Source organism: Hemitrygon akajei, chromosome 5 (genome assembly GCF_048418815.1).
Source record: "Hemitrygon akajei chromosome 5, sHemAka1.3, whole genome shotgun sequence".
In the NCBI taxonomy this organism is placed as follows: Eukaryota; Metazoa; Chordata; class Chondrichthyes; order Myliobatiformes; family Dasyatidae; genus Hemitrygon; species Hemitrygon akajei.
In genome coordinates this window covers 150,436,836-150,451,521 of record NC_133128.1, presented here as the reverse complement: position 1 = coordinate 150,451,521, position 14,686 = coordinate 150,436,836, and the positions used below count along the sequence as shown (strand labels likewise).

The 14,686-nt window shown below is 43.5% G+C and overlaps 1 protein-coding gene across 5 annotated transcripts in view; it reads right to left on the bottom strand.

The window, feature by feature from the left end:
• Positions 1-14,686, bottom strand: part of dgkg (diacylglycerol kinase, gamma) — a 517,080-nt gene that overhangs the window by 215,135 nt on the left and 287,259 nt on the right. For all 5 annotated transcript variants that reach the window (XM_073046856.1, XM_073046861.1, XM_073046859.1 and 2 more), the window contains one exon: positions 10,326-10,439. In XM_073046856.1, the coding sequence (XP_072902957.1) occupies positions 10,326-10,439 (114 nt within the window). The remainder of the gene's footprint in view (positions 1-10,325; positions 10,440-14,686) is intronic.

Sequence of the window (14,686 nt, the reverse complement as noted above, 5' to 3'; positions counted from 1 at the left end):
GACACTGTATTGAGTGTGTAACTTTGTATTTGGCTTAAAGTTTTCTTAGGAAGATTCACCCTGACCCCGCCCTCCCTTTTCCGGTTGGCTGGTGGCGCAGTGCGATTAGTACTGGGCTTGAGGACAGAGGTTTCCAAGTTCGATCCAGTGACAGACTGCTCCCGTGCTGGGTTGATATCGAGCTCGCAACTCGACCTCGTAAAAAAAAAACACTGCCAACTTCAGTTTAAATTCCCACGCGGAATATTGTGGAGGATCAAATACCGAAACCCAGCACAGCCCCCACTTGTCCCATTTAACCTGTCTCAGTGTGGTGGACTTTAGGACCTGGGGAATTCAGTGTAGTGGTCCTTAGGACCTGGTGGATCTTGGGACCCACTGCCCGCAGTGTTTCTGTTCCGTTGACGGGAAGCGATCACGATTGAAAATAAAGTGGAAATAATAAAGTGTTTGGAAAGAGGTGAAATGTCATCGGTCATTGGAAAAGTGTTAGGCTACAGTCGGTCAACGATCAGAACAATTTTAAAGGATAAAGGATAAAGTGAGAATAATGGAGCATGTGAAAGGCCCTGCCCCGATGAAAGCTACAATTATTACTAAGCAATGCAGTGGTTTAATCATTTCTTAAGTGTCTTAGATGCATAAAAAGGTAAAATATATACAATATACTAAGACAAATGTTTGACTAACTGACGCTAAATAATATCGGATGTACTTGTTCTGACTTGCGTACAAATCCGACTTAAAGACGGACTCAGGAACTGAACTCGTTCGTAACCCTGTAATTATCTTCATCTATCTCAACCACCAATCAAAGATTGTGATGTGTGCTTTACCAAAAGAAATAAATGCACAGAATCAAGTAGCAAAATTGCAACCTTTCACCCATTCTGAATATCCCAGTCTGCAATGTCAAGTCAATAGACTACATGAAACCTAATTTTCCAGAAATGGCAATGGCATAGGATATTATAGTTGAGATCAATGTAAAAAGTCAGGTCAAAGTGCATACCAAGATTAGTGTAACAATATCCACAATGATCAGCTTTAGTACGGGAGGATTGTAAGTAATGGCTCCAACGCGCAAAATAATAAGCATGCATCATGCTGAAGGAACCGTGCCACCATCAAGAGAAAGGTTGAGACATTAAGCAGGTACATTATTGTTATGTAAAGTTTTAAACATCTTTCCTCATAAAATGACCTTCTAGTAAGGAAAGGAAAGTCATATAATACTTTATCATTTCTAATACGTATTTGAAAATGCTTCTTATGCAATAGATTACTTTGAATTGCAACTGCTCAATAAAGGCAAATGTAGCATGGCAGGATGACCTGAATAATGAATGATAGACAGAATGTTGTTAATACTAGCTAAGGATGATAGCTTTTTTAAAAAAAACTATCTCACACCTGAAAAGGTTGACGAGCCTCACTTTTCTTTTTTAAGATGCTTTGTAACACGCTCCCTTTTTCCAAAATTCACATTCATTTGTTCCTCTATCTCTGTGTTTTTTCAATGTAAAATTTTATTTATGGAACCTTGGTGTCAGGTAATAACCTATGATCAAGATATTCACAGATTGTTACAACTATTTCTTAAATTATGAAAAAGACTTCTAAATATAACTAGCTCAAGAAAATATGTTTTTTTGTAAACTGTTTTCACTGGTTTGTCAGCCTATATTTAAATAACCATATAATTATACACATGTATTGCATACCACATATAAAGCACAGTAAATGTTGCTGTCCCATTTATAATTAGCACATGAATTTATTGTACCAAACAGAAATTATTTTAGAGCTGTAACGTAGAAATGCTGTTTATAGCCTCTATGTGCTAATACTGCTGTAATAACTTTGGTACATTTTATTGAGGATAAATAATTATATACACTAACTTTTAATGTATATTCTGATTAGTTTGCACTAGTCATGTTATTTTCAGAGCCAATAGCTAATAACACCAACATTTACCTTTCCAAAAGACATAGAATAAATGTTCCATGATGATTCCCACGTGCAATACTACAGGGCATATATGCAAGGTCAAAGGAGGTATGCGAGACAAGTTTACTTTTAAACAGAGGGTGGTGGGTGCCTGGAATTTGCTGACGGGGAGGTAGTGAAGGTGAATACAATAGCAGCATTGATGAGACCCTTAGATAGACACATAAATGTGCAGAATGGAGGGATATAGACATTGTGCAAGCAGGAGGGAATAGTTTAGCTAGTACTAGTTTAATTAATACAGCACAATATTGTGGGCTGAATGGCCCGTTCTTATGGCCTGTTCTAAGTTCTCATTTACAACTTTATTGAAAATGGATAAATTTATGTATTAAAAAGGATGCTTTACAAAGCCTTTATATTTATTCAGTACTAGTGACAGAAACCACAAGAACCTTATAAGATAACACTAACAATGAGTGTATTTCCTTTAGCTGATTGCAAGTTTCTCTTGGTGACAATCACCCTTTCATAATGGGGACACAAAGGATTGCAGATGCTGGAATCTGGAGCAAAAAAAAACAAACCGCCAGAAGAATTCAGTGGGACTGTCAGCATCTGTGGAGGCATGGAGAATAGGAGAAGGTTGGCCTGTTGCTCTGACAGAGATGGGTACATGATTGGCAACGAAAATGGAAATGGTTAAGTATCAAGGACTTTGTAATCAAAGGTGGTTGCTTGAGAAGGGAAAATACTAAAAAGAATAACAAAGAGAGGGAGAAACTCAAGATGATAAATGTAATTTATAGGTAAAAGAGAATGACAGTCAGGAAGGGAAGACAATGGCCAACTGGAAATGGGATTGAGGGAAAAGGAATTGTTTATCACGGATAGGAATAAGTAAAAGGAAAGGATGAAAGGACTCAGAGAAAAATAAATCGAAGGCAAGCTAGCAGGATGAGTAAGGTGAAGGTAGAAGATGCGATATCCCTATTGAGATGGTCTCAACCACAGTGACTATTGGTTTGGAGAATGAAGTCAGAGGTTATGTGAGTAAAGAGTTAAGGTAATGAATGATAATAGAAGAAAGAAGCCAGATGTTATCTTTACTCTCTGTACGTGTGACCCCCTCCAACATTATGGGGGGGGGGGGGGGAGTGTGGGATTGTGCTCCTAGAAAACAAAATACATTGGGATCTTCCATAAGGTGAAGTCATGTCATTTGCACGTGGCAAGAAATATGAACTGGAAAAAAAAAATTATATTTATTTGCTCAAATTCTGTGAAAGCAAATTTCATCCTTAATCTCATATTTTTGGGTAATAATTTAAGGTAGAGCAAGTTTCTGTTACACAAATGGCTGTCTTGTTGGAGGGAAGCGGGGTCACCCATATAAATAGGAGCAGAATGTTCAGCCTGCTGACTCAACACGGGTAGAAGAGATTACTGTTTTTATCGACTTTGATGTCTTTACCCTAAATTTATTTGAAATCTAGTGAGTTTTGAAGAATAACAAATATATAGTAAATAACCTAACCTGGCTGTTTTATTAATGGGGCAGATATCATTCTAGAGTCACAGAAACAGGCCTTCGGGTCAGGTCATCATCATCATCTGCCAGAGCCTCGGCGACCACTTTCTTCCACTGCGATCTGTCGGCAGTCAAACCTCTTACATCTCTGACAGTGAGGCTGGTCCACTTCTTGATGTTGTCGATCCAGATCGTTCTGTGTCTGCCTCAGGAGTGGCTTCCTTCTACTCTGCCTTCAAGCACAGTGCGTTCTAGTGTGTCATCAGTTCTTGAGATGTGTCCAAAATAGCGAAGCTTCCTTTGGATAACGGTTTCCAGAAGTATTGGTTTCATGCCAATCTTTTCTAGGATGAAATTGTTGGATCTCCTTTCAATGTCGATACCCTGAGGATCCGTCTGTATGTCCACATCTCAAATACTGTCAACTTCTTTTCATCAGCTGCCTTTAGGGTCCACGTTTCACAGCCAGATAGGGCTACTGGCCCGATGAAACACTTGAGGAGGCGTATCTTGGTGTCAGTGCTCACAGATCTATCTTTCCAGATGTTCCAGAGGTTGGTAGTGCTTGTGCATGCCATTGCTAGCCTTCACCTTATTTCCTTGCTGCATTCGTTTGTGTCATTTAGTTCTGCACCAAGGTATATAAAGGAGGACACTTGTTCAATCTTGTCGTTTCCGATGTAGATGTCAGCTTGAATTGCAGTTTTGCTTATCATCATACCTTTGGTCTTTTTGCCATTTATTAGCAATCCAAATTCAGCAGAGACTTTTGCAACATAATTGAGTAGTGTTTGTAGGTCTTCTTCTGTTGTGGCTAGCAGGGCTGTGTCATCGGCGTATCTCAAGTTACTGATGGTTCTTCCTCCTATTTTAATGCCAGTGTTGTCTGGAATTGCCAGTCTCTGATCCTCTCAGTGTAGATGTTAAAAAGGTGTGGAGAAAGGATGCAGCCTTGGCGGACTCCTTTCCCGTTGCAGAATGATTCAGTCTCACCGGATGTGGTCCGAAGGCTGGAGGATTGTTTCTAGAAGAGCCACTAGGTGTGGTGCCACGCCCAGTTGAGTCATTGTTGTCCACAGTTTGGTGTATTGGACACAGTCAAACCTCTTTGAGTAGTCTGTGAAGCAGATGTACGGGGGGGGATATTGACCTCTCTCATTTTCTCCATTATTAGGCGCATGTTGAAAAGCTGGTCCCTGCTACCTCGGCCACTCCTGAAGCCAGCCTGTTCGAGTGCAATCTCTCTTTCTATGTAGTTCTTTAGTCTCTCAGAGATAATCATGGGTAGAACCTTGCTGGCATGTGATATCAATACAATTGTTCTGTAATTACTGCACTGCAGGAGGTCCCCTTTCTTGGGAATTGGAAAGTAGTCAGATTTGCACCAGTCTGTTGGCCATTTGCCAGTCTTCCAGATGGCGCAGACAATGCGGTGCAAGATGTGGGCCTTTGAGGTGCCTGTTGCTTTTAGTAGTTCTGCTGGTATGTTGTCTGGACCAGGTGCTTTATTCTTTTTGATCTTCTCGATCGCTCTTTCTACTTCTGACAGTGGCTCTGGTTCGTGTTCTAGTGTTGTCCAGTCAATGGCTTTGTCATGGCTTTCATTCTCATGATCTTCATAGAGTTTCTTGGTGTACTTGAGCCATCTTTCCCTCACATCTGCATCTTCTGTCAGAATTTTTCCTTTGTCATTTTTGATTGCACCAATTCTTAGTGTGAAGGTGCCAGTAAGTCCTTTTACTGCAGCATAAACTATCTTACTGTTGCCTTTGTTGGCCTTATTTTCCACGTTGGAGCAGATGCGTTGTAGGTATGCCTCTTTGTTAAGCCTACGTCGTTGTTGTACTTCACGCTTCAGCTCCTTGTATTCCTTGCTTGTTCCTTTCTGACCTTTCACCAATCTCTTCTATTCTACTGCATACAGCGTTTCATTTGTGATCCATTTTGTGCCTTTGGGCTTGCGTTGCTTTGGAACGTGTTTCTCTGCTGCTGTTGTCAATGCATCTCTTGTTACATTCCAAAGTTCTTCTGGTTCGACCTCTTCTTGTAAGTTCAGCAGGGCTTCAAAATGCAAACCTTTATGCTGAGAGAGTTTGGTATGTCTGAGAGATCATATCTGACTGGTGGTTTTGCTCGTTTTACGTTCTTAACCCTGAGCTTCACCTTGGCCAACAGCAGATGATGATCAGTATCACAATCAGCTCCCGGATATGTCCTACATTTCATAATATTTGATTTCCATCTTTTGATTGTGAGGATATAATCAATCTGGTTCCTGGTTTTACCATCAGGAACTGTCCATGTGTATTTGCGCCAAGGGTGTTGATCAAACATTGTGTTCATTATACAGAGGTGGTTTTCTTGACAGAACTCAACTAGCTGTGTCCCCCATTCATTTGGTGTTCCTAAATGGTTGTTTCCCATGACTTCCTTATTCAGAGATGTTTGAGCTACTTTTGCATTGAAATCACCTAGAATGAGCACAACATCAGTTTTCGGAGTATCATCCACGAGGTCTTGCAGGGTGTTGTAGTGTCCCTCAAGCTCTTCCTCCTCTGCATCGCTAGTTGGTGAGTAGCTGACAATCAGTGTGATTGGGAAAGGCTTGCATTGTATGCAGACGGACATTAGTCATTCGTTCAATGGGTTGTAGCCTAGTTCTGCTTTAGCTATTTCTTGCTTCAAGATGAACGCAACTTCTGCTCTTCCTCCTTTCTCAGATCCGGAGTAGTACATTGTGTAGCTGTTCTTTGTTGTAAAATAACCTCTGTCAGACCATCTGATCTCTGTTATTCCAATGATATCACAGCTGATTCTGCAGATTTCATCGATGCGAAGGTGAAGCTTCCCTGTGCTTCTTAGAGTGCAAACAATCCAAGTGCCAATATTGATACAATGTTTGTTAAGTCTGAGGGTCTTCGTTCCAGCACTGGTCGTGTCAGATTCTGAGGTTCCTGGAATAGGATTTCCCCCAGAGTCGTCATTATGACCAGAGGTAATTGAAGTGCCGTCAGCCTCTTCCCCAGTAGCATTGTTACCGTGACACAGCCTGTGGGTCCCACTGCCCACAGAATGGTTTTTGTCATTCATTGGTCCTGTCGTAGCGTGAAAGTGGTTGTCTTGGAGGAAAGAGGATTCTGTGAGTGGTCCCCCACGCCCTTCTCACAGCGCAGTGGTCGCTCACTGACTAAATTGCCTGGCTATTGATGCCATTATGGCATGCTTCCGCTAGCGCAGTTGCCGTTGAGCTGCTGAGTTCTTCCACCAATGCCGTCATCAAGCACCCTGCTGCCAGTCTTCACTGTAACCCTGGTAAGGGAGGCTGATAGGTGCTAGTCCTTGCCCAAGGGACACCTGGGAGTACCAGCCACGGTTAAGAAGCACTCCATCGTCCTCATAGCCCTCGCGGACCCCTATGCCTGGATGCAGTTTTACGTCAGGTAGTTCATGCTGAAAACCATTCAAACTACCTACTCCCAATGACCCGCACCCGGACCACAGACCTCTATATCTCTACTATCCATGTACCTATCCAAACTTCTCCTAAATGTTGAACTCGAGCTTGCATGGACCTTTTGTGCTGGCAGCTCATTTCACACTCTTGCGACGCTCTGAGCGAAGAAGTCTGGAAACGTTTAATTCATCCACGATCAAGACCATCTTAGATTTTTATTATCCTTCCAATGAGTAAGGCCTTTCTGATTTCACTTATTAATGTTTTAGCTTTAATTTAAACTGCCGCTGCCTTCTTCTGGATTTTCCTGAGAAAGGACATGAAAATATAATCACTGGTATCAGTTTGGTAAGCCTTACTGATCCTCTTCCAAAGTCAATACATCTTTCTTTGGTTGGGATGCTGAAAAGTTGATGTGACATTCCAGACAGCTTGGTCGGGACTTTGCACAACTACAACATCACCTTCTTTCCAGACCCTTTACAATAATTTTACCAAATCAGAATTTTTAATTACTCCTTATACCTCTGCTCTACTTCTTAGCAATCTGTAACTGGACATTCAAGGGCCCTTGCACGTTCACAGATCTGATTCTTTCTACATTATTCAAGTTTATTTTTCTTGGATCAAAAATAAATAGTTGCATAATTTTGAACTCTGCCCGACACAGTTCACTGTTCCAATATTGTGTAGATTACAATTACATTCACTTCATGGTCTTTTTAAAATTTCATATTCCCATCTATTGAAGTTATTGTTGCTCTCAACTAAGTTTACCTGCTACGTTGGTGTTCAAACTTCTGATCCTTTATCTTAATTTATGAAATTAAGATAAACTAAATTAAGAACACTGAACCTTCTTTATTAAACAATTTATTAACCACAGCAAATAACTACTTCCAATTCAGAACCTTTTTATGTTTTATCAATAATGTCTGCATTCTCTTGAGTGCACACAGACACATCCACTGACAACCCCTTTCCATTATGCCAGTAACCTCAAAAATTTAACTAGTTCCTGAGATGCCCATCACAAATCGGTGCCGTCTATGATCACTTTAGCAACTAGCAACTCCTCAATAACTTTTTGTCTGATAAGAGTCCAGTCACTTCACTGGAACTGACATTAAGCTTATACCTGAGAGGACAGTGGTTTCCTAGTTTAATCCTTTTTCTCCATTCCCAAACAAAGAGCTGACAGTGCGACCTCCCAACTCAGAAGCACAATCCTTAAATCTAGGGAGCTTTGGAAAACCATGAACGCAGTGTAAGTGACGCCACCTGGCTCTTTTACCAACAGAATAGAAATCATTAGGACCTGGAGATTTGGCTGAAGTCTTACTTTTTCCTTCCATTTGTATTTTTAAACCAGTATTAAACTGGAAATATTCCATTTTGTTGAGAAATTCTGCAGATGCTGGAAATCCAAGCAAAACAAACAAACAAACAAACAATATGCTGGAAGAGATTAGCAGGCCAGGCAGCATCTATGGAAAAGAGTAAACTGTCGATGCTTCGGGCTGAGACCCTTCATCAAGACTGTAAAAAAAGATGAGAAGTCAGAGCAAGAACTGTCTTTCCATTCTATCTTCTTATCACTTGGAGTGTTCTGTATTTAGCCCTCTTTCAAATTAAACCAAGCATATACACAAAATGACATAATTTGGTACCTCCTGCACCTAATGAAGTGGCCATTGACTATACGTTCATGGTCTTCATCTGCTGTAGCCTATCTACTTCAAGGTTCGATGTGTTTTATGTTCAGAGATTTTCTTCTGTACACCACTGAATAACACTTTGCTATTTGAGTTACTGTCGCCACCCTGTCGGCTCGAACCCGTCTGACCATTCACCTCTGACACCTCTCATTAACAAGGTGTTTTGGCCTATAGAACAGCCACTCACTGGATACTTCGTTGATTTGCGCACCATTCTCTGCAGACTCTAGGGATTGTTGTGTGTGAAAATCCCAAGAGATCGGCAGTTTCTGAGATACTCAAACCATGCCATCTGGCACTAACAATCATTACATGGTCATAGTCACTTAGATCATATTTCTTCCCCCATTCTAATGTTTGGTCTGACAACAACTGAACCTCTTGACCATGTCTGCATGCTTTTATGCATTGACTTGCTGCTGATTAGATATTTACATTAACAAGCAGGTGTACAGGTTTACCCAATGAAGGGCCACTGAGTGTACTTTTAACAATGCTCCTCAGACAGGATGAAGAGGTCAATACTCCCCAATGCCATTAGGCTTTACAATTCAACCGCCAGGACTTAAGAACTTTTTAAAGGCTATTATTAATGCTTTTTGAGATAGTGATTTAGATGCATATCATATTTTTTACTGAGTTAAGTATTGTATGTAATTAGTTTTGCTACAACAAGTGTATGGGACATTGGAAAAAAAGTTGAATTTCCCCATGGGGATGAATAAAGTATCTATCTATCTATCTATCTATCTACTATAGTATCACGCCATCATTTGGTTGCCTTTTTAAAAAGCTCCCCAGGTCTGGGAAATATCATCCTCAGTGATGCAATCAATTTTTAGCTGATTATTAGTGTCAGAGCACTACAGCACCGAAACAGTCTTTTTGGCCCATCTAATCTGTGCTGGTCAGGCTTTTTGCTTAGTCCCAGACCATAGCCCTTCATTCCTCTCTCACCCATGTACCTATCCAACCTTTTCTCAAATGTTACAATTCAACCCCCCACCCACCACTTCCACTGGCAGCTCGCTCCACACTCACATCACCCTCTAAGTGTAGTAAGCACCCCCTCAGATTTCCATTATTTCACTTTTCACTATAACCTATGACCTCTAGTTGTTGTCTCACTGAATCTGAGAGGAAAAAGCTGCATATGCATTCACCCTATCAATACCCCTCATAATTTTGCATACCTCTATGAAATCTCCCTTCATTGTCCTTGGATGATCCTGAAGTTTGTAGCTTTTGAAAAACAGGGCAAAGTCCACGAGCACTTCATGTAATTTACCCAATCTACTTGGCTCAACCTGATGGCTAGAAGACCAAACCAAATGTTTTTTATTTCCCCTCTCTTCTTTGATTTGAGGGCATTGGCGTTAGAATGCAAGAATATCTGAGTGAGTTCTCAGGTGTTATGCATAGATGATGGTAGGGACTGTGGGTGGAGAGAGAGTCCAATTTCTACCTTGACTTTTTTCAGTTCTGATGACAGGTCTACAACCTAAAATGACAATCAAGTTTCCCTCCACAAATAATGCTGATCTGCTGAGTACTTCCGGTTTTTTGTTTCTTTTTAATGGAAACATAGCTGGTAAGAAATAATTCATTACTATAGAAAGTTAGCAAATGAGCAATACTGGTAGTAGACATTCCATCATTTTAAGCATACCTGCAGTCCTTGTCCATCCATTGTCATTGTATTACATTTGAAAGCCTGATTGTCATCTGAAGTTGGTGTTGTTGGTGAATGATTTTCAGCCTTTTTCTGATTGGGTTGTCTATCCTTTAAAACAGAAAATCAATCAAACAATTAAGAGAATCTGGTGTCGGCTTTTCCAATTTGAACAAAGTTGCATAAATTTACCAGTGTGAAGACGATGCAGTTAGCCACAGGAATTTGCAAGTAACTTACTTATCCTGGTTTTATATTTAACAACACACACACAAAATCCTGGAGGAACTCAGCAGGTCAGGCACCATCTATGGTACTGTTTAACATTCTGAATTCCTCTAGAATTTTGTGTGTGTTGCTGCCAGCTCCTGCAGAACCTCTTGTGCCTCTATTTTATACCTAAATTTTGTTTTGTGCCTTTTGGTGATATGTCAGCCAAAATAATTTGCTTTTCACGAACTCAGCATTAATAGCTGTACAAGAAAGCACCACATGCTAATTTTATTCATTTATCACTAATGTTTATCACTGAACACTGCATTATCACGTTATGTCTGAATTATGTATCATTATATCTACAGCTAATGTTAATTGCAGGAAAACTCAAGGCGACTGAGATTTCCTGGGACGTCCTCTTATTCTGATAGATCTTTCAGATAGTACTTCTGCTACATCTCCCTTACTTGTTTTGAACAACTGAACTAATCAATGGACACAGGAAACTAGTGATAAACATCTTTGAGGATGAGGGAGTCTGGCAGAAGACGGCAGGCTGTTGTACACTGCTACCCCTCCTGATGACCCTCAGCTAATGCTTGGCGTAGACTTGTTTTAAAGAAATGAGAAAACAGAACTTGATTCAATGCTTCCTGCTGCAAGATTGGAAAGGAAACTGAGAAGATATGAGCCTAAATTAAGAAAAGGTTGGAGAGACTGCCAAGAAGTATGGGGTGGGGGGGGGGGCGGAATTGGTACTAGCTATTTAGGTTTTTTTAAACAGCCTGCATGGATTCATTGGGCAGAAATGTACACTGTGAGGCAGACACTCTACAACTCCAGGTATTTTAACTGAACCAAAAATCAGGAAATATGGGACAATCCCGCCTAAAATCATCAAAAGTAAATATCTTCATGTTTATGCTTCATTCTGCCGTTCCAACATGCCTGAACGTGGCCTGCCCCATTCCCCACAACTGTCTTGCAATGACGCCTTTTTCACTAGGCAATAAGCGTAGCTGAACAAGTACGTTCTCCCGAACACATTGAAGGAACTCCTCCTCCTCTTTTCCATTATGTTGTTGCCCTTCCTGCTATATTTGGATAGCTAAAGACCTTTTCTCAATAATCTTTGGCTCTTGTACGCCACTGCAATTTCTCTGCAAATCTGCTCCTCAATGCCTATCTCACTCTCTTAAGCCAATATTTATTGTACAGATGAAACCTAGAGTAAGAATATGAAAAACAGCAAAATTAAAACAAAAATCAGCAAAAAGAAAAGCAATATGAAGCTTACAATATTTAGGCAATAACCACCCACTTCTGGAGACACAGAAGACTGCAGATCAGTACATACAAAACGCTGGTGGAACTCAGCAGGTCAGGTAGCATCTATGAAAATGGATAAATAGTTGCTGTTTTGGGACATTACCTCTCATCAGGACTGGAAAAGAAGGGGGAAGAAGCCGGAATAAGATGGTGGGGGAGGGGGAGGAAGGCAAGCTAAAAGGTGATAGGTCAGGCCAGGTGGGTGGGGGAGGGGAGACGAAGTAAGAAGGTGGGACATGATGTGGATAAAGAAAAGGCTGGAGAAGAAGGAATTTGATAGGAGGGGAGAGTGGATCATAGGAGAATGGGAATGAGGAAGGACAGCAGAGGGAGGTAATAGGTAGGTGAAGAGAAGAGGTAAAAGGCCAGAGAGGGGAAATGAAGCAGAGGGAAGGGGGAAGGGGAGAAATTACTGGAAGCAGGAGAAACTGATGTTCATGCCATCGGGTTGTACCCAGACAGAACATGAGGTGTTGCTCCTGTAACCTAAGAATGACGTCATCGTGGTAGAAGAGATGGCCATGGACCACTATGTCGGAATGGGAATGGGATAGGAATTGAAATGGCTGGCCTGTGGCAACCTACTTTCTGCGCAGGCGAACCGGCTCACAAATAGCCAGCGTGCGGGGGGAGACTTTGGTAATGCACCTCTGATGTCATTTCCGCCCGGAGAGGGCGGGCGCTAGGGATTAAATGCCAGCGCCGCGATGTTTGAATAAACTAGTCTCGAAACGACTTACTGACTGCGTGGCGTTATTTCAGTGCTGTGTGTAGCATATCACTACATTGATGACCCCGATGGTCCAAACGGGATTTGGACCAAAGATGACTGACTCTTCATCTCTTCACGCAGTTTCGCTAAAACTGCTGACTTTCTGGACGCTGCGACCACGCGTGTGGTTTAGCCAAGCAGAAGCCCAGTTCCAGATTCAACAGATATCCTCTGATTCCACGCGTTACTACCACGTGGTGAGCGCCCTTGACCAGGAGACGGCCGCCCAGGTTGCGGATTTCATACAGTCGCCCCCGGAAGAAGGCAAATATGAAGCATTCAAAGCGCTGCTCATTGGGACCTTTGGCCTCTCACGGCGTGAGCGGGGTGCCTGCCTGCTTCACCTGGACGGTTTGGGAGACAGACTGCCGTCAGCATTGATGGACGAGATGCTGGCCCTGGCTGACGGACACAAGCCTTGCCTCATGTTCGAGCAAGCGTTCCTAGAGCAACTGCCCGAGGACATATATCTGCTGCTGGCCGACGCAGATTTCAGCGACCCCCAGAAGGTGGTGGCCCGGGTAGACGTGCTGTGGAAAGCCAAGAGGGAGAGCGTGGCGTCCGTCGGTCAGGTTATCAGGCCACGCGCCCATCAGCAGACCAGACTAGGCCCGGCAGGGGGGCGCACACAACACAGAGGCAGGAGTGAGGAGGCCAGTGAACAGTGGTGTTTCTACCACCAGTGGTGGGGCACAAAAGCCAGCCGTTGTCACCTGCCCTGCAAAGGCCAGGTCCAGGGCCAGCTGCCGCTAATGACTATGGCAGCTGGCCACCAGGACAGCCTCTTGTACGTCTGGGACAAACAGTCGGGACACCGCTTTTTGGTCAACACCAGAGCGGAAATCAGCGTCTTGCCCCCGACGGGGTACGACACCCGCAACAGGAAACCAGGACCCACCCTGAGGGCCGCAAACGGCAGCACAATACGGACCTATGGCACCCGCACAGTGCAGCTACAGTTCGGCACCAGCCGGTTCACGTGGGACTTCACACTGGCCGCCGTGGCCCAACCACTCCTGGGGGCAGACTTCTTGCGAGCTCACAGCCTGCTGGTCGACTTGCAAGGGAAAAGACTGGTACATGCTGAGACTTTCCAGACGTTCTCCCTGGGTGAAGCCAAATTGCCAGCCCCACACCTGGACTCCATCACGCTGTCGGACAACGAATTCACCAGAATCCTGGTGGACTTTCCATCAATTCTGGCACCGCAGTTCACGGCAGCCATGCCCAGACATGGGGTACAGCACCACATCCCGACCCAGGGACCACCCCTCCACACCTGCGCACGAAGGCTCCCCCCGGAAAAGCTCCGCCTGGCGAAGGAGGAGCTCAAGAGGATGGAGGAATTGAGGATCATACGGAGGTCCGACAGCCAATGGGCCTCCCCCCTGCACATGGTGCCCAAAGCAGCCGGGGGTTGGAGACCATGCGGCGACTACCGCAGACTGAATGAGGCTACAACTCCAGACTGCTACCCTGTGCCGCACATACAGGACTTTGCAGCAAACCTGCACGGGGTACGAATATTTCCCAAAGTAGACCTCGTCCGGGGATACCATCAAATCCCGGTGCACCCTGAAGACATCCCCAAAACAGCACTCATCACCCCGTTTGGCCTGTTCGAGTTCCTCCGAATGCCGTTCGGCCTGAAGAATGCCGCACAGACGTTCCAGCGGCTAATGGACGCGACCTGGACTTTGCGTTCATCTATTTGGACGACATCCTTATAGCCAGCAGTAGTTGCCATGAGAATCTGTCCCACCTCCGTCAGCTCTACTCCCGCCTGAGTGATTTCGGCCTCACGATCAACCCGGCCAAATGCCAGTTTGGTCTCGATACCATTGACTTCCTGGGCCACAGCATTACCAAAGACGGGGCAACACCTCTGCCCGCCAAGGTAGACATGATCTGCCACTTTGCCCAGCCCAACACGGTCAAAGGCCTGCAGGAGTTCGTTGGTATGGTGAACTTCTACCACCGTTTCCTCCCCTCAGCAGCCCGTATCATGCGCCCTTTGTACACCCTGATGTCGGGTAAAGGC